This window comes from Pithys albifrons, chromosome Z (assembly GCF_047495875.1).
Source record: "Pithys albifrons albifrons isolate INPA30051 chromosome Z, PitAlb_v1, whole genome shotgun sequence".
NCBI classification, from domain to species: domain Eukaryota; kingdom Metazoa; phylum Chordata; class Aves; order Passeriformes; family Thamnophilidae; genus Pithys; species Pithys albifrons.
The window spans coordinates 12,482,086-12,503,176 of record NC_092497.1 but is presented as its reverse complement, the minus strand read 5'-3'; the positions used below and the strand labels follow the sequence as shown (position 1 = coordinate 12,503,176).

Genomic DNA, 21,091 nt, shown 5'->3' with positions numbered 1-21,091 from the left:
CCTGTGGCTGCATGGCGCACTCAGCAGATTTTGGGAGATAGGTGGCAATGCACACCATCATATCTGGTGCTGACATCAAGATTGTAGATCTTGGCTGGTGCTTCATGCTTGAAGCACTGTTTCTTCTTTCTGGTTGTGCAACAGCTGCTAAACAGGATGGCACAAACCATAGGAGCATCTGAGTCTGCAGGGCTGAGGGCCAGTCCCAGAGACAGAGGGTTCACGTGCACTTTGAGCTCCAGCTTGCTCCCATGGCACAGTGTCTTGTTGAGATAAGTGCTGTCCTCTCCACCAGGTAGAACTGAAGCTTGCTCCAAAATTTCTGGTAGAGCCCTGTGGAAAAGAGGAGAACAGGCACCCTTATAACTCCCCTAAAACTCTGCCCCAAATCCCTGACTCTGCCTGAGCCATCAGAGCATCTCTGTGACACCATCCCCAAAAGAGCATGAGGGTGTGAGGGCAAAGAGGTGTGAGACAGCAATTCCTTCTGGTGTGTTCCCCTGGGAAAGGTGGCACTTCTGCTGCATCCTTCATTGCATTTTGGTTTGCCCTTTCTGTGCTATTTGTGGCTTTGTGTTTTTGTTCCTGGAGAGGAAATTTTTGGCTTCATATGGTCCAGAATTGTTCTTTGGCTTATACTGTCTCCTACAACATAAAATTCTGATTCAAGCAAATGAGTATGCAAGCCCCACTCTCTGCTATATATTCTTTAAACTAGACCACAAGAGTTATGCAGTGATCCGTTTAATTTTGCTGCCCTTCTGGCACAAAATTGTCTTGGCAGAAGCAGCTGGAAGCCGCTGAGGTTTTGCAGATGAAACCACCTGCGCACGTTGCTGTACCAAAGCCAACTTGCCTTTATGTAATTTCTTCCACACAGTGCCTTCTCAAACCTCTGCAGACGCGTGGGCAGTGCACAACTTTGATATTCCAAAGCTGGGCTTGTAGCATTTGCTGTCACCACCTGGCAGAAGGAGCAAGCCCAGCGATTTTAGTGATTTTTGCCTCTCAGCTTCTGTCCTCCATACTGGGAGAAGCAACAGCAGTAGCAGCAGAAGCATCATATTCAGCTTTCCCCAGTAAAACACTTAATGCTAAGAGCAACCTGCCACTGCCAGCAGCTGCCCACTGCCTGTGGCTTTTGCTGTGATTATAGCCTGCCTTGTTCCTCTACCAATTCTCTCTCCTAGGAGGACAGGGTGAGTGGAAAGCAGGTTTCTCAGTAGGCTGTACTTAAGACCAAGTCCTCAGGCGGACTCAGAGAAGCCTCCCTACCTGCAGCAGCCCCTCAGCCATAATGGTTTGCCTCAGCTGAGTTTGAAATCTCTGTGATTCCAAACTGAGCACTGGTTTGGCTCCAGCACTGTTTTCACTCTCACAACACCAGCAGCTGCAGGAGGTGGGAATGCTGTAGGACTCGAGGCCTTCAGCTCTCTGGTCTGCAGCCACCCCATGTACAGCAGTCCCATCTCTGCCAAAACCTGGACCCAGGTGTCATCCCAGCTCACAAAGCTGCTGCTGATCCCAGCAGGAGCTGCAGCTGGAGGCTGGGGACAGCACCCAGGTTTTTTGAATATCTTGACAAGTAGGAAAAAATAAGAAACGAAGTACAAGGTGGGAGTTAAATTAAGCGTGCTTTTCTGTGCAAAAAGAGAGATTGTGGTAAAACATAAGAAGTGTTTATTTTCCAGAGATTAATCTATTCTTTTTTTTCTCAGTGAAAATGTGGGGGGGGGGGTGCCAAAAGCTGATATATATACTTTTTTACTTTCAAAATTTAGGGATTATTTTTTTAGCTTCTGTACTTTTCCTGGAAAACCAAATACTGGATTGTGTTAGCAAAGCTCCAACTTTGTGGCATGGGTTTATTCCTTTAGACATTTCCATCAATGCATTTCTGCTTTGTGTCTCATTTTTTTTGTTATCTGAGAAATCTTTGGGGCTTTTTACATTCATTTGGTGATGGTGCTGATGTTGGACTAATATAATTTCCCTGTGACATTTAATTTATGCAGTCAATATTTAACAATAACCATAACTTATATTATTTTTTTGAAGACATAGCAGCAGCTCTGTTTTGCAATGCAAGAAGGTCAAACTTTATGTTACGTTTTAGCTGGTTTAAAAGGATAGATTCAGAAATCCACAACCACAGATTTCACTATCTTGATTCAAAAGCATATTGTCTAAAATCCTGCTGCTCCCTGCAGGCTGCAGCACTGCAGTATTGCTGTACTATAAACTCTTCTGCTAAGAAGCTGAGAAGTGGCTGCACTCCTGCCCTGTAGAAATATCCTGGCAGCACCACCAGGTCCTTTGCTGACAAAAAGGATGGCTTTCTGGTCAGCTTCTGCCTGCCAATAACTTCCCCAAATTCAGCCTCGTTTCCCTGTGGCAGTAGAGGCTGAGCCACTCCTTCACCATTTATTTCATGGATCAGATTTCACATTACATACATTTAACCATCCCTTCACTCTGGCAGAAGCAGTTCTCCTGACTCCCCATGCTTAGCTGATCTTTTGCTGCCCCACTGACACAGAGCATTTGTGTGTGCTTTTTCAGCCTACCTAATGAACCTGCTCCAGAGAAGATTTGGTAAACAAACTGGTAATTTAAACAGTGGATGATTATCACTTTGAGATGCAATTAACATTTTTCAGCATCATTAAAATCAGACCATGACTCACTATTGTAACTGACAAAAGTCTAAGTTTATTTGTGTATAGCAAGGAGACATTTGCAGAGTGCAAATAAGCTGCACATAGATAAGGGGAGAAATGAAGATGGGAGTGTATGTGTTGTACCACAGCTGCAAAAGAGCTGTTGGAGCCCACTGGGCAAATGCAGAGAGAGGAGCAAGCAGCTCCAGGCACTGTGTCATAAAGCAGCTACGTAGAAACCAGGGTCACCAAGTTCTTTTTGGTTGTGTGACTGAGTAAGAGCACCAGAGGCAGAAAGTGTGGAGAAGGAAGGTTATGCTGAACTGGAGAGCATGGAGTATGTGAAAGCAGAGTAATATTCCTTTGCAGATACTGAGACAGATGTGAGTTTGTGAACAGCTGTAGGGAAACTCTGCCTTGTAGAATAAGGAAACTACTCAATGAAGTGTTGCCCAGACATAGCCATGGATTTACCTTCATATATGTACTGTATATAACCTGGTCATGGACAAGGAGTGCTTTGGTGCATATTTGACTTTATTTTTTTTTCCAACAGGAAGCTGAAAATGGTTATTTCTGCATACACCCATCACATAAAATTGGAAAAAGCGTAGCACACACTGTAGAGGATTTTCCTGATGTGCTTTTACTTCTTCCTCTATCCCCTTTTTGTTTGTCACTGTGTTGCTGGAAGAAATCTTTCCAGTACAGTCTGTCTGTATCTACAATTACACTGTGCAAGTCCACAGAGTATAAGCATTACCAGCAGCATTTTTAAAAAGAAATACAAGCATTATAAAACAAATGAATGTCCAGAGCTTTCATTTTCTTCTGCATCAGTCAGTGCTTCATTTGGCAATAAACAGCAATAAAAACCATTCTGTAAAATGTCACTGGAATGCTTTGAGCCAAACCTGAGGCCCCTTTACACACAGTTACCATAAGTTCTCCCCATTCAAAGGTTTCTGTGGTGCTGATTGGAGGTGCAGAAGTTGGAATGCTGTCTTGGGAGGACTGTTGTTGACTTTACATGGTCCAGAATTTTTTGGCTGATGCTGCAACATAATATTCTGATTCAAGTGACAGAGTTTAATGCATTCTCTGCTCTCTTCCATATATTCTTGAAATTAGACCACAAGGTATATTCAGTGATCTGATCAGTTTTGTTGTTCTCCTGGCACAAAGCTGTCTTGGCAGAGGCAGATGGAAGTAGCTGAGGTTTTGCAACATCTCTGTGACCATTACCAGTCAGAACAAATTCAAGCTCTGAGGATGAGAGGACTCTTCATGCTTAGACTCTAGGAATGTGAATACAAGTTGGTATGGAGAATTTCAAGCAGCTAGATGAACTGAGGCTGCACAGTGAGGTGAACCCCAATCCCAGAGTGCAACAAAGCAGCTTGGATGTCCGAAGGCCACATTTCTCTGCTGTCATGCAAACATGCGGCTGTAGCAGCTTTATCTCCAAGTGTGTGCTCCATAATGTAAAGCATCTAAGGAGGACTGTGAAGTGGCTCAGCCACAATGAAAAAAAAAAAAAAAGCGATACTTTAAAGAAAAAAGTCACAATGCAAAAAAACTCAAAAAAAACCCAAAACCAATCAAACGAAAAAACCCCAACAACAAACTAAATACTATTTCCAGGCAATTAACAAATTACTTTGAAAAAGAAAATAGGTCTTCTGATCACTGGCAGAAGACATGGCATTCCATCCATCTCTCTAAATCAGATGTTGCATGAGAACATTGCCTGTCCAAATTCATAGTATTCATATGCAATCACAGCCATCAGAAATAATGCTAGTGAAAAAACGTGGTCAGCTCAGCCTCTGTTCTGGAAAGTACTTACATGCTGGACTAATACTCGCACAAGAGCAGCAGAGAAAGACATCATTGTGCATTTTACAGCCCCAATTCAGTTTCTAGGAAGAGAAGGGACTTTACGTAGTTAGTACATGAAATATTGAAGACCTCAAAAGTATTAGCAGAAGTATCTGTGGATCCTGTAATTGGCTCCAAGGTAGACCTTTGCCAACAGCAAAAAGCAGCACCATGTAGCATTTTGCTTTGTTTTAATTTGTGTCTCAAAAACAAAACAAACCTCAAATCAGCCTCAGGAAACATCTTCCTAAAGTGGGTCCATGTACCATTTCTCCTGAATCCCCAGGCAGCAAATCCTTGATAGCAACTCTGATTTACTGTCTTTTCGCAAACTCATGAATTTACACTGATTTCAGAGGAATTACCCTTGACTTACCACCGTTTAAAAGAGGTTGGAATCTGTTTAACATGAATTTGTTGCCATATTTCTTGCTTAGGCATTAATAAGAGCTCAGCTCTGTAACCAAGAGAGTAACAGAAGAGTTCATTAACTTTTACAAGACATGCTGTGATCCTCAGCTCAGACTGTACTGCCATTACTCTGGATTAATCATATTTGAAGATTAAAATGAAGTTGAATTAAATGTAATTTCTACTGCAGTGGAGACTGCTAGCAGGATGCTGAGTACTGAGGTCAGGCTACTTCTTGCTGGAAGGTTGGAGAACCCACTTACTTGCAGATACAGCTTTGCACTGTGAGCAGAATGAGTGTAGGAGGTGGGAACTTGCAGGATACAGGAAAACAAAACAGGAAGCTTCAGTGTCCTGCTTGTGTTAGAGAAAAAAAGACAGGCTATTATCTTGCAAGGTTCACTGAATTTTGTAGAAGCTGGACATTGTTACATAGGCCTCCTCATTGTTTGGTGACCTCATTTCACTGTCAGGCAGCATCTGGGATACGGTGTCTTCATTCAGGTGCTCTGGACTGGGCTGGCCAGAGGGATGCAGGGTAGCAGCAGAGGAAAGGTTGAAACCACCATTGTGCATGGGCACCCTATTGCCGTGGCACACCTCGTACGTGTTGGAGCTGCAGTTTCCTTCCGTGTTTGCAAACTGGCTCGTGCCCAGGAGCCTGTGCAGGGCTCCAGCTGGCCAGACACCTCCATAAGTCACAGACAGATTTAGGTTGCTGTTGTCTGTCATTGCAGGGATCATCTTCAGGTCTGATCTGTTTCTGGATTTTTCTGGAAGACTTGTCTCTGGAGCAGTTGATGGCTGCAGAAAATTTTCCAGTTCTGCTTTTGCCTGAATACCATCCACTTTATGGATATGAACATAACCAAAACTCTCTGGGTTAAAGCTTATATCAAAACTCTGTGTGGCAAAGGGAACAGCACAGTTAGTTAACAGTGGGTAATCATTAAAAGAAAAGGTACTTTTATAATTTAATTGATTTTTTTAAGCAAACTGAATAATAGCTTAATATAGAGAATGTAAGAGCTTAATAGCTTAATATAGAGAATAGTAACTTTATATAGAGAATAAACTTACATATGGCTGAAAATCCCTTTCCTTATTAGTCTGGATCTATCCAATATCTAAGGTGCCCACAGAAGGGCAGAACTACTGCAGAGCATTTTATGCTGCACAGGATGTGGTGGGAACTGGTGTCTCAGAGACTTTTCTGACACACCCATCTACTGCATGCCTACCATCTCACATGAATAAATGTGTCCATCCAGGCAGTTTCTTTCAGTTTTGCCTTCATAATTTATCAGAGAGGAAGAAAAAGTTTGCCATGACTTCCTGAAACAGATTAGGAATCCCTGCACTAGGGAGCACAGGAAGTGGGAGAGTTGTCTTAGGCCTCTTGTTAAATTAAGAACATGTTAATAATGTACCAGCTGGACAGAACTGAAGAGAACTGGTGACCTTTTCATGAAAAAAATGAAGTTAGACATACAGTTTTAACGCAACAGGTTAATCCCATGCCTTACAGTTTGCAGGATTTGTTCATCTGGCTTTTAACAGACAGAGCAGTTCATGTACTGTGTGGTGTATGGACAATTCTTCTGACCATGTAAGGCTACATAGACACCACCAGGGATGTTTGCAAATGGTCCTCATCCAGCCTCATGATCACAGTTTCAAAGAATCACCAAAGCATCTTCATTGGAAAGACCTCTGGAGCTCAACCTTGTGCAAGAAGTACGACCTGGGCTGGGCTATCCCCAAGCCTTGAACATTTTCCAAAAGGGAAACCTACCTTATCTCTGGGCAAACTACACAATGTTTAACAGATTCTTTACTTATATGCAGAAGAAATTTGCCTTGAAGGAACACATGCTGGTTGCCTCTGATCTTGTCACTGTGCAGCCTTATGGTGAGAGTACTTCCCCATCTCTCTACCTACACCTTAGATATTGGAAGGTTGTAAATAGTATTCCTGACTCTAAGCTTCCTTTTTTTGCTATAAACAATCTCATATCTTTCAGTCTTTCTTCATATATCAACTTCCTAAGCCCTTTGTAGTTACTTTGTGTAAGTTGATGCTCAGGCACTGGTTGAATTCTCTGTTATTTCCACACCCTTCACTGGCATCTGCCTGTGGAGATGTGGGCTCTCTTCAGTGAAATGTAGCAGAATTTTTGAAAGATGTCCTAATTAATGCAGAAAATGCATATACTATCTCTCATGAGTATTAGTTTTGTCCCCAAGAGTCTATACTGAGGTGGAAAAAACAGTGGAAAACATACATTTTTTGGCTTCTTGCATAGTTGCTCCAGTGTTTTTTTATGATCAGGAAGGTTTGGCCATACAGCAGGCTTGATTCTGAAACAACAATAGCAGACATAAAGCATCAAAGAGAGGAATATATTGAGGTTCATATTGCATCATTTGTACTAATTCTCATAAAGCCTTAGGGCTGGGTTGCATAATCCAGAATAACAATGGAATAGAACAGACAGGAGAAGAGGGGTCATCAAAAAGTCATTGTTCTTTTGAGTGCACGAATTGTCACAGTTAAAGAAAGACACTTCACCAGGTACTGGAATAGCAGCAAATTTTGTTGGCAAGGAGCCTGTTTGCATGTAGCTGTGTTAACAGGGCTCTGCATGGTGAAACCAGTTTCTGCAAGTGCAAAAAGATGCTGTGGTTAAAGTGCAAATTTTTTCATATTTGCCTCTGCATGTTTACATAAGTCAAAGAGCAACATATTGCACTGCTCCTTGGCCAGCTTTTTTCCCCTCAGATATTTGTACTGTAGCTTTGTCCTACAGGTCTCATTTTTACTCCTTGATTAACAAAGTTCTCATGTTGTTGTCCTGGATACCTGCAGATATGATGCATCTAAAGAATGCTGTCCAATAGACATTCAATGTTGCAATGAAATAAATATAACTGTACCTGCATAGTGTGTGTATATGTAGGTGAATATATACACATGTATAAAACCTTTTCTTAAAATGGAAATGTCTGAGATTAAAAAATCTCACCTGTTTTTCCTGCAGTTTTACATAAGCAAAACTTCTTGCACAGTTAGAGAAGTGCAGGTACAATAAAATGCAAGAACTAGAAATCTCAAGCTACATCTATCCTTGCAAATAAAACAGCACCAGGGCAGATAATTGCAGTGTCTAAAATGTTTGATTATTAAAATTGTTCTTTGTGTGGTTTGTCTAAGGCCAACTAGCACATTCCCAGGTAAACCTCATTTTTAACTCAGGAGTTAGCAAAGACCAAGTGCTGTCCCAAAAAAGCAGCTCACACACAACTACTGGTCTTGAGCTGTATGTCATGGACAGGCTGCACTGAATGCCATTGAAGAGTCGTGTCTTGCCAGGAGTTCTTCTTCTATGGTTAAACTTGAATTTTTTTACTTCAGATTCTAGTGTCACATGGTTATCTACATATCTGTTCATTTTCTTAAATTTGTCAACTGTAAATACCAAATGAGCATATATATAGCCATGTGGGTAAAAATATATTTAGAGTTACATGTCTGTTGCTGTGTAGCAAATACATAAACCAAAACACAATGTAAACAATGGACTTCCTGGGTAATGAATGTATCTCCAGATACATTCCATATCTCCCACTTCTGTTGTAACTGCTTTGGTGGAGGATGTGGAACCTGGTTTCACCACATGGCTGGCTGGATGTGGGTCTGGCCAGGCTGGTGCCTGACACCACTGAGCCCTTTTTGCAGAGGGCACTGCCCTGCTGCTTCTACAAGTGCTGCAGCGCAAACACCCTGCTGACTCAGCTTGTGAAAGGGAAAGAGGAAATCTTCCTGGTATGTTGTTTTCACACCTCTTGGGACTTTACAAAAACCTGAAGGTCACTTTCCTGCTCTGGATCTTGCTTTTGAGTCAGACCTGCCTCCAGTGGAACACTGACTCTGTGAGTGTTTTTTATCCAAGACTGAAGTCTACTCAAAGTGGCAGGTCACCTTCTGTCTGCCAACACTCTCTCTTGTATTGGCCATTTCTGCTCTTTGCCTGCCTTCAGCTTTCTACAGAAATCCAGAGATGGAGAGAGGATAATTCACAAGTATAACAGGGAAAGCAGTAAGACTGTCAGAACAGGAATGGCTTCTGACACTTTTTCTGACATTAAGAGAGTTAGTTTACCTGTTTTCCCAAAAAATTACGATCAGTGCAATCATAACAATGCACAGCATGAATCCCAGGATGCAGAGTATAAACACGACCACACTGCTGTCTAAAGGAAAACAAAGAACATCAGCCAATGCATGTACATGTCTCACTGCTAAGCCACTGTAACTGTGATGTCTTTTCAGATGATAAACTAGAAATTAACACCAAGTATTGAACTTGACTATCAGTGGATTGATGCAATGACTCATTTATCCTATTTCCTTGAGGGAGGAAAAAGGTAGGCTGCCAGAGCAGCAGCACTTGGTTAAGCCCCAAGCTGGATTCCCAGACTGGATTGAAGCAGTTTGAAGTCTGCTATCACCTCCAGTGCATTGAAATCACCAGTTTCTGTGTCCTCACAGCAGCACTGAAATGACTTCTAACACACGTAATACTGGGGTGCCCCCGTGTACTGAAGGGATTGTAAGTACTACATGGATTATTCCTGTTCACAAGTGTAGGGATGAGATTTTATCCTGTGTTACAGTTGTGATCAAAGTGCCATGTTTGCACACAAATCCAGGGTCCTGAAGTGGGTCATGTTTCACAGCTCTTTGTGCCTCACCTTGCTGCTTTCCAAGTCCCCTTCTCATGGTGCCCAGTGTCTGTGAGGGCTCACCCTAATGTGGTTCTGGGCTCTTCCCTCCCCATGCTCTCAGAAGCCCAGGGCCCCCAGCTCAGCTGTCCTCCAGGTGGACCAAACTGTTTTCTACCCTTACAATTCTCCGTGGAGTGCGGCTCTCTTGCTGTCCTGAAGCTCTTGGAAGTGCTCCATTCACTCCATGTACCCTTAAAATAATCTCCATTGGGTTGTGAACGTACTTTCACCTCATATGATGCATCATTTTCGAGGGTTTTCCCCAGCAATTTTATTTGAAGGTATGGCGACTCTATTGTCTAAATACACACATACACACAAAAACCAAAAAAACAAAAACAAACAAAAACCAAACCAGTTATTTTTCCAGGAGATAGTGGAGAATTATCTTTGAGTTTCAGCAAAAGGTGTGAGATCAGGTGCATCCCTGCAATACTGTGCTCTTTGTTCCATGCCTTTTGTTATTACACGGGTGCTTATCAAGGCAACAGCCTCGTTTAACAGGAAGGTAGTCCAGGCAGCATTGAGAAGAAGACAAATGCCAGGCAAAAGCTCCTTGAAAAACAGCTGGGACTATCAACTGTGCTTTGCTGTTGCCAACACTGCAATGGGTAATATATGATTCCCTAGGAAGGCTCAGAAGAGGGAGGGGGAAAATACATTTGTGCAGGGTGAAAAGACAATTTCTGAAAGAGCAGTTACAGGGAACTGTGAAGCTGAAATCAAACAGTGAAGCTCTGGTGCTTCTCATTTCAATGTATTTTGCTGCCTGAATCCCTTTTTTTGTTCCTAGTTAGAGTTCTCCTGTTGTTGCAAAATCTGGAGTACATAAAACTTTCTTAAGAAAGGTTGTTCTTTGATATCTGATCTTTGTGTTTTTTCAGGCCTAATCAACAATAAAGGAGATGTAGTCCATGAAACAGATGGCAGCTAACAAGTTCTAAGTGATGCCCAGTTGTTAGAAAAACAAATTACTTGTTGATAGAATTGCCTTGTTATGGTTTAGGGCTTGACATATTTGAAGGATCTCAGAGTTAGGGGGAGGTTAACAAAGCTTGAGAAGGGTGTATCACTAATAGGGAACACAAAGAGTGCAGAATTTATAGGCCACAAGGACATCTGGCAAAACTCCCAAGATAAGAAAGAAACTCAAAAAATAAACTCAGCAACTGTGGTGAAATTAGCTCCAGCTGGGTAAAAGGTATTTCTAGCAGGGACAGATTGTCAGCACTGACTCATAGACCATCAACCCAAGAAACCCACTGACCCAAAGAACAGAAAGACTGAACATGCAGGTTAATTAACATAAGTGAGAGAATCACTAACCAACAGAAGATAGAATACTATTTAATAAAATAATTAGGTAACTTGTAGCCAACGAACACTAATTCCTTTGTTTTCTGAAATCTATAGTAATACAGTATATAGTAATATAAAATAGTAAGAAGTTTTGATAGTTGTGTGCTTGATTTGTGGAGTACCACTGGGCACCCAGGCTTGCACAGCTCTGAAATAAATAATCAATGGCTCTCTCAAGAGTGTCACTGTCAGCCTCTTGCACCTCATGTAACAAATCTGGTTTGTTCCCTCCATAAGAACTGACAGCACTGTGTTTCCCCCTAAAAACAGGTGTAGTCTGTGCTTTCAAATATCGTGGCTAGCATTTGCATGACTGCCTCTGCGGCAGGAGACACAGAGGTCCCTGCAGCTGGACAGCGCAAACCAGACCCAGCAGCTGCAGGCTTAAACAGTCTGAGGGTGGGAGAGCTGCAGAGCTGCACCCAAGGGCTGGAAGGACTCAGTGAAAAAGGAGCATGAAGAAACTTGATAAATAAGAAAAGAGGTCATACATTTTGCTGGCTGATAAGCACAGAAAATAAGAGCAAAAGTACCACAGGAAAGAGCAAGCCATCCAAACACTTAGAATGATTTGCCACATTATGTCTTTTCTTCCCACTGTGAAAGCTAAATGAATGAAATGTTGATAGCCCAGAGAAGGGTCTGACTGACAATGGTGCTGCCAGCCTGGAATTGTTTTTAATCATGAAATTTCAAAAAGCCAAATACTGCACTTTTCCAAGTTTTCAGCCGAAGAATTGTAGAAATGCAGGTTTGAGACTATTTACATGGTACTGGTAATTTTGATAATGCTTAATTTTGGAAATTAGTACAAGTCACAGCAATACATCATTACTTACCTTCCAAGTACTTTCTTTGTGCCGATAGGCTATTTGGTGTATTAATTTGTCCTTTAAGTATTTCTTTGATGCATGTGGTGTATGGTAACAAATAAGATATTCATTTGCCTCCTTTTGGTAAGTGATGTTTATACCGAATGGTACTTCAGGCTTAACTGCAAATGACAACAAACCAGGATACAACAGGAGTTGTATAATGTTACTAGAAAATAGTCAGATTTTGAAAAGTAAAAATACAGTTCACTTCAAATTACAGCCTCTGCAGGGTGATCTCTTTTGAGCAAGGCCTATACTGGGCTGGGCATTCTAAGCCCCAGCTCATCCTTACACCCTGATCCTGATTGGGTCTTGGTTTTGACCTGCTGAAGCACCAGTTTGACCAGCAGAGAAGGTGCTTGTGAGGGATGTGACACTTAGTCTTGGAAAAAAATTCATGAGCATGCCACCCTCTGCCCTGGGGCTGACTCAGTCCCAGGACAGTGGGACTGAGGAAAGGACCAAGTCTGACAGTGTCAGACAGAGCAGAGGGGCCTGTGGCTCCAAGCACTTGCTGTGAACCCACTCCATACCCAATCTGCAGGATACTGGGTCAAAGACAATCTCTGCAGATACATCAAGTCCAATATACAGCCCTCAGGGCTCTCCCCATACTGAGCCTGAGCTGGATGTGCTTCAGACCTTCAGGGACCTGTGGTTGTGACACTGAAGTTTCCTGAATTCATCTTGTAGAGTACATCAGCCTTCACAGGAAGAAAGGAACCTACACCTCTCTCCTCTCAAGTAAATTCATATAGCCATAAATTGTGCTCACTCCTTCAGCAAGCTCCAAACACTTAGTCCTTCCATGCACATCTCACAGTTTCTAGAGTAGGGACCATCAGAGATGATCAAGGCTGGCCCATAAACTGAAAGGCAATGTAAGATTACTAGAAAACTATTGAATTGAGGGAGAAATGTTTCACAAGAGAGGGATGTTGCAGTGCCTACTCAGCGGAAGACAGAGCAATGTGGCACCAGAGAACAGATAAGAATCTGTCCTACACGGGCTTCTCTGCAGCCCTGGAATGAGTCAAGTTCCTCTTCCTCTTGAGTTTCCTCTTTCTTGGCTCAGACAGGTCCCTAGTGTAGTGTTGCATAGGCTGTCCATGGGTTCTCAGTGCAGGTTCTTGTTCAGACAACAGGATGCATCACAATGCAAGGTGTGGAAAAGTGAGATTTTGCAACCTTGTGGTGGTCCCTGTGCTACCGAGCTCATGCTATATATGGGGCGATCAGTCCCAAAACTGCATAATCCCTAGTAAGAATTGAACAAAATGTCCCTGCTTGACAGTTCACCCCCACCTAGGAACAGCTGCTTCACCCATGGACAGAATTTGGTCTATGACCAGAGCTGGGCAGAGCATCACAACAAGCCAGAATTCAGCTTCACATTTTGAATGGAGGTTAATCATGTTTGTCTTTGAATCAAGGGAAACACAACACTGATAACACTCCAATTCAGGCTACATGCCCTGCTAAGGTACTATTTTATATTGCCTCTGTGTCATCCAGATTGATGTTTAGGCTTTGTGCCAGGCTACTTTCCCCTCCAATAACTCTTATATCCTGAAAATGTCCAAGATGTTAAGTGTCTTACCAATGTCAGTTACAATCAGACTCCTGCAGAGCCTTCTCTTCATCTCAGAGAACATGCAAACATCTGTATTTGAGAGTATATCAGTGAACTGTAAGAAATAAGCATCCTCCTGTTTCTTCATATTGTAGCACATGAAACTGTTGTCTTCCTTGGTACTGTTGGCCAAAGTGATATGACATTAATTTCTTCTCAGTCTGACTATAAATTAACTACTTACTATAAGGGACGAATCCTGGTTGCTCATTTCACTTCAACTGAAGTGACACTCCATGTGAAATAAGAGGAAATGCCATGCAAATAAAGAGTTTGAGAGAGATAGTGTTTTTCCTTGTGGTCGTTGAGCACAATAATCCAGTGATATGAATCACATTAAGAGTCATGGAGCTCTCAAAGAAAAAAATGCAATTCTTTAATTACAGGTATATGTGTATAAACATTTGTATATTTAAAAATTTTCTCAGTGCTGCTGTTTTAAATTTAATGCAATAGATTTTGATGCTTAGTGAAGATAAAGTGAAATTTCTTATTGATTTAAGTGGTAGCAGATACAGGATCAACAGTCAGCCTGGCCATGAAGGAGTCATACGGCAGTTTTGGAACTGTGTTATTCCATCTGTGTGGATCCCATGTTTGAGGACTGTCACAAAATTTCAATCAAAATCTGTAGTCAATCCCATGAAAATATAAAAATGCTAATAAACTATGTGAAAAAAGTTAATTAGAATAACAACATTTCAAAAAAATCTACTTCTTTTGCTGCCTGCCACAGAATCTTCAGGTAAAGGGAAGAGCATGCTAAAGAAAAAATGTGAGCTTCTTCAGATAGGTGCAACAGTGACAACAAAGATGGAAAGAATTTGAAGGCCTCAATGAAAAGCTGGGACGACTGATGTGTTTGGTAACTGTTAGGGGTTTGTATACTTGTTTTAGTGTGATTTTTGCATGTCTGTGTGCAATAACAATAGCTTAGATTTTGTTCTAGCCCAGATAAAAGCATTTTCTCTGATGTGGAAAATTAATCTTCTTGCTAAAGAATTTTCTGTGGCAAGGATCTGTGTCTTCCAACACATTTCTTTACTTTTCAGTTGATAAAGCCTAGGTTTGGAGGTTTTAAAAATACCATTTAACTTAAAGAAAAATGCTCTCAGTTCATTCTGGGCTACATAAACAATTACAGGTGTTCCAGAGCAATAGAGGCAAGATCAGAACTACTGGAGATGTTATAATCCCCTTTAGAGATCCTTCCTGCTCTTTTGTTTTTCTGCTTAGAAAGTTATGTTCTCTTTCAGTAAGCTCCCTTTCCTTGCTGAATATAGTATTCAAACTTGGCAAAACATTCTGAATAAGAATTTTGTCTAGGTCTGCTGTCCCTGTCTCCCAGCGTGTGGCAACATGACTCACTACTACTTAACATTTCACTTCCCAGAAGTTTGCCAAAGGACAGACTGACAGCACTTACCACAGAGTCAGAGTATAGTTTGTGTTGTGAGGAGGCAGCTCAGTAAAATTGCAGGTCAGGCTGCTAAAGGAGTCCTTAATTTCCAGCTGGCTGAAGCAATCAATGTCAAAATTGTCTGGTTCGTCATCTCCGAGAGTCCCTAAGGAGAGATTCACAGGATGTTACTGAAGCAAACCCAAGAGTGTATTTGATTTGCAGCTGCATTGTATAGGAGGTTGTTTCTTCATGTGGTTGACTAAAAGGAAGAGGATCAACCCACCTGTTTTGTAGGAAGAAAAGAAACCTTTTTTAAAATGAAGTTAAAAGCCATTTGCACCCTTCAAGGTTGACCTCCCTGCATGCCAGTGAAGCCTGCCCACTTACAAGAGTATTTTGGTGTCATGAGGAAACTATGCCCCATTTTGATTGGACTGAAAAGTTTTCTGAAATGTCACTAATTTGGGCTCAAGAGGGAAAGCTCTGACTTGCTGCCAGAATGCGTGTTTTCCTGCAAATTTACTTCCATGACTAATAACACAATCATGATTTGTGTAAGAGTGTAAGCCTTGAGTCCTACACTTGGCATGTATGAGGTCAGTGATGCAAAAACTGATGCTTTTGAGAGAATTCCTCTCCAGCAAAACTGCAACTTCAGCCTCATTTCAACAGAGTGGATGTGGAAAAGGTTATTGCCATGACCCTTGAGTGGATCCTTGGGGCAGGAATGCCTATGTCTCCTTTCACATAAACCTCTTCCTTTTGTCCAGGGACTATCCTCAATCCCCTGCTGAGTCCTCTGCTATCTGTTCCTCAGACATGTCTTTGCCATGTGGAGCATCTGATGCAGTGAGAAAAGAATCATAGAATTATAGAATGATTGGGTTGCAAGGGACCTTGAGATTATCTCATTCCATACCCCTGTCATAGGCAGGGATGCCACCCACTAGATCAGGTTGCTCAGGGGCCCATCCAAACTGGCCTTTAACCTCCCAAGTTGGGGCATCCACAGCTTCTTTGGGCAGCTTGTTCCAGTGCCTTACTGCCTTCTGAGAAAAGGACTTATTTCTGATATCTAATCTAAATACCTCCACTTTTAGTTGAAAATCCTTTCCACTCCATCAGACCTATCACTGTCTGCTCTGGGATATCAGTGACTCACACTCACAAAAACAATGGGGAAATATTGAAATGTTTCCAATGGAAAATCCCTGCCAGAATAAATGATGGTCAATTCTGCTGTAAACCAATGGGATCACTGTGATAAGCTGTTTGGATACTGTGACTCATAGTCCTTACTGTGACATCCTATGAACCCTGGCCAATCCTGCCAGTGTGCAGGGAGACCCAGATCTTGTTCATCATGGAAACACATCTGCAGATCCAAAAGGCTTAGGGTTGGACAGCAGGGAGAAAGCAGGGGAGAGGTTTTTGACTGCTTTAAAATTAAGTCAAGAGGATCACCATCAGCTGTGCTTCTTTCTGACCTCAGAGCTGAGCTGCATCTGGAGTCAGGTTTTGAGTAAGAGAAGAAATTCAAAAGTCAGCTGCAGAGAAACACACAAAAGCAGTATTGGCAGAGGCTGGGAAGGGGACTACTGCCACCAGCATCCATGGTGGGCAGCAGAAGGAATAGGAGCATCTGGTGCTGTAATCCAGAACCCACAGGCAGATCTATGCCTCCTGAGCTAAGTAAGATTTAGCAGCATTCATCACCATGAGCAACCGGTGTAAGAAATGACTGGTCTTCTCACTGGAGCTCTGGGAGACCAAATCTCCCTGAAGGACAAGGAACGCAGTGTCCTCTACCAATGTTGCTGCTTTGAGGGGAGAACCTGTGCAGCACAGACATGGACTAAGCAGGTCCTGTACTAAGTTGCTGTATTTGACCATTGTATTCAAGAGAGGCACAGAGGCCAGTACAACTCTAGAACAAGTCCTGCAGCAGTTAGTTTCACACAGGTGAGAGTCTTGTCCAATGCAGCCATATGGGCATGTACACATACAGAAACATGTACCACATACAATTTCATACCTGTGGGTAAAAGTATGGGCATATAAATATATGCATTTTCAAAACTCATACAATAACCATTAAGATGAAATGAATCCATGTAAAATTGAAAAAGCCCCATATTTTATATAGATATATACACACAAAGTTGACATGGACAGATATGTCATGTTTTAAGCCTAAAATTTTACTCGCAGTTCGAGGAAACTTGGTTGTTTACATTCAAGACAATATTAAAACTTATAGATTAGGATGACTAATCTTCCTATCAATAAGACTGCTTCGTGCTCTCTGTATATGCAAACTACACATACCAGATTTTGCACAAACCTACAAAACTGATAATCATCCTATTAATAAATTAATTCATCATCCTATTCATAAATGGTTTATCATAAAAAAAATCTTTCAACTGTCCACTCCTACTTTGTTGAAAAATCAGAGAAATTTTAATTCATTCTTCATGAGGCTGGTTGCTAATGAAAAGAAAGGTTTAGTCTTGCAGTTCATACAGCCATTTGAGGTTTAACCAACACAGTGCAGCTTTGGTGCCACACTGGAAGTAAAGCTGACTTTACCTCTTTGACACTGAACTTTCACATTGTGATTACATGGTTCCTTATTCATGGAAATAATGTACTAACCATAGAATATATGATAATTAAACCTTATCCATAATGATATGCAAGCAATTTGAAAGGTGCTTCCTGCTATGTTTTTTCCATGGACTGACTCAGTTTTTTTTGTCTGACGTAAGTATGCATGCAGCTTCAGTCACACTTACCTAAACTTCAGAACCACCATGCACAAATGTGTTTGGCATGTGAATGGTTTGGATGACTCTGGCATGACTCATACTGCTAAGGACTCTTCACTCAATTAAAAACTTACAAGATTACAATATTTACCTTAAGAAGCTGGATGAGGCAGAGCCTTGAGCCTGGTTCTGCTGAAACCAAGGCAGGGACTGGGAGGGAGTGATTCTAGTGGGATAAAAGCTGCTCTCATAGCTGCAGCCGTGGCAGGTACTTCACAGAAATGAGTTTGGACAATATCTACCAGGATGGTTCAAACCACAACAGTAATCTCAGGAGCCTTTACCAAGAGAAGGGTGGTAGGAGATGGTATGGACATGCTTCAGTTTCGAACTCTAAAGCCATTGGGACTAACAGCAGTGCATGAAGCCAAAGCACTGTTAAGCACCAAAGAGGCAGTGGCCAAATTTCCAAGGTCAATGAAGTGACTTTCTACATGGACAGAATAATGCAGGATCTCTAGTGCTGATGTGATTCAGGCAGAAATCGTTTTAATCACGACAGTTTTGATGTGAGTTGGACAAACCATACAAGTGTGTGTAGAAGGAACAACTGAGGCCAAACATCATGCCCGTAAGACCCCACAGCCTGCTGCCTTCTGCTTCCCCTGCCCATTCTCTCCTGCCCCTCCATGACTTCCATTTCTCAGCTCTACTTGTATCTCTCTCAGGGTTTTTGGGGTCTCTGCCAATTCTGCCAGACTAGGGGACAATGTTTGGGAGGCTCAGAAAAGAGGAGGAGATGAAAGAGGGTGCTGAAATTAGCTTTTCCTTCCTCTGCCCATAGGAGTACCCAAAACAGTGAGCTCATGCCCAAATCTGCTGGTGGCACCTTGTTAGGAGACAGGGTGAGTCAGAAAAGCAAAGAGTGAAAGCAAACACCTGTCAGTCCAGTGTAATTTCGCCCTGGATTCTTTAATTTGTTAGTGAAACCCCAGAGACCCATAAGGAAATCATAAAAGCTGGTAATTGCTCAGTGGGGATTTCCTGAATCTGTTTGTCTTTGATTTTGAGTAAATTAGAATTTACTGGAGTTAGTAACTAAACAAGTAAAGACCTGATCATATCTGCTTTTGGGAAGCCCTGAAGACTTCAGTGATACCAACAACAGATCAGTAGCATTGAATATGCTTCACTATAGGTGCTTGCTAAAGCTGTCTCTAAACAGCTGTAGATTGTATGAATAACAGGAAAATAGAAAACCCAAAGTCGTTAGATGTAGTCCTGAACCAGACTCTGTTTTCTTTTAAATAAATAACCTATCATGCATCTCTTATCTATGTGTGTGCATTTATATATATATATATATATATATATATATATATATATATATATATGTAAGTACAATTGCCTACACACACATATGTTACATGTGTGACATGCAGGGAAAATGAGATTCCCTAACTCTGAGATAGCACAGGAACACAGTCACTGTCTTTCTAAAAACCAAACAATGGAGCTCTAAACAATCAGGAACTGAGCAAATGCCCATGTCCTGCAGGCTTAGTGCACAAACTCTGTCACAGCTGTTTGTTTAGTATCAGACAAATAAGAGTTTAGCCATCTGGGACTAAACCTCTAAATCAAAGCTGGGTTTTCTTGTCCCTGTTGAGAAAAGGAACAGCAGTCTGAAACAGTGATTTTATTGCTGCTTTTCAATTTGTTGTATTTGGCCTTAATGCAGCTAAATAATTTTCACATCTCTAAATGAGATCATGCAATGTACAATAAGCCTAAATTTAAACTGTTGATTAATTTATAATTATTTGCTGAGTAAGCAACGAGTGCTGATAGTGATGGGCTGTGAGAGCACTGTGGCTGAGTTGCTGTATTAGCCATGCTATGAGAAAGACTGGGACTGTTCCCTAGATACACCTGATGCAACTGCTTGAAGAAAATGCAGAAGTTGGGCTTCTAAAGTGGAACAAACTTTTGGTCAAGTTTAAGTTACATTGAGGCATTTTATTTGGAGGAAACTGACAAGAACATGAGAAGCCAGAACCTTATCCCTCTCCAGTGGCAGGTCAGAGTGACCATGGGCTGCAGAAGAGTGAAGCGGTTCCCTGCATAACTCTTCACATGGACACTAGATACAATGAGAGAGGACTAATAGGTCTGACCATGCATGTCCTGTGCATACAATCATGTGCTCTCTTTTTTAAATGAATCTGGATGCTATAAGGACAGCAGATTTGGGGATAAAACTAAATAGGTATCCTTCAGCTCCACCTGAGGTGCTGGCATTGAAAGAGAGACTGGAAATTAAAATATGAACATATTCAACCCAGCAGTCGCATTTTTGAGCTCTTAACTGAGGTGTTTCAAGATCACGCAGGAGTGGAAAGATGAATATGAAATGACTCACCATCCCCGTCTGCTGAGGTGCAACCACTTTCCCCAAAAGTGGTGTGAAGGAACATGGCGAAAATGCTCAGAACTATACTGGGCTGTGTCATCCTGAGCACGCTGCATGTGTGCAGTGAGTCTGTGTGTGACACCTCCTGCCTTTATAGGCGGCACTGAGCGAATCCAGCCTGACAGCGACCTCAGGCAGGGGAAATGCAAACATGCCCACGCAGAGGGTGGCTGGTGGCAGAGGGCAGGAAGCCAGCCTGGAGATAATCGCTGAGCTTTTACTTTGAAACAGGCTTCCCCACTTCAAAACTAAGGACCTTCTGGATCAGGCTTGCCAACCTACATGGGCAAACCTGAAGTCCAGTGGGAAGGGAGGGAGCATGTTCCATGGGCAGTGCTCCTACTCAGCTACTGAATGCTGCTGGCTTCAGCTGAGTGCATTTTCCTCCCAATAGAGATGCACAGGGTCAAGGGAGAAAAATCTTCCAGGTGTGAAACATTAAGCCTGATTACTTTTGTTTATTCTTTAACTATTGGTCAAAAGCAGCATTGTCAGCAGGACAAAAGAGGTGATTCTTTGCTCTTTATTCCACCTGGACTACTGGTTTCAGTTCTGTGGTCCCCAGCATAAGGACATAAGAGACATTGAAGGGAGTCCAGAGGAGGGCCATTAGGATGATGAGAGGGCTGGAGCGCCTCTCCTGTGCAGACAGGCTAAGAGAGTTGGGGTTGCTCAGCCCAGAGAAGAGAAGGCTCTGGGGAGACTGTATGGTGGCCCTTCACTATTAAAAGGATGCTTATAAGAAAGATGGAGCGAAAATGTTTACCAAGGTCTCTAGTGACAGGACAGGGTGCAATAGTTTTAAACTAAAAGAGGGTAGATTTACATTGAACCTAGA

The 21,091-nt window shown here is 42.0% G+C and overlaps 1 protein-coding gene across 1 annotated transcript; it reads right to left on the bottom strand.

Moving 5' to 3' along the window:
* Positions 1–3,176: 3,176 nt before the first annotated feature.
* IL7R (interleukin 7 receptor) lies at positions 3,177–20,375 on the bottom strand. The gene is made up of 8 exons (XM_071581332.1): positions 20,203–20,375; positions 15,034–15,172; positions 13,575–13,729; positions 11,939–12,093; positions 9,862–10,039; positions 9,116–9,206; positions 7,238–7,313; positions 3,177–5,855 (listed from the first exon to the last, which is right to left on the bottom strand). The coding sequence occupies exons 1-8, from the start codon at positions 20,291–20,293 to the stop codon at positions 5,352–5,354; spliced, it is 1,389 nt and encodes a 462-aa protein (XP_071437433.1). The 5' UTR covers positions 20,294–20,375; the 3' UTR covers positions 3,177–5,351.
* Positions 20,376–21,091: the final 716 nt, after the last annotated feature.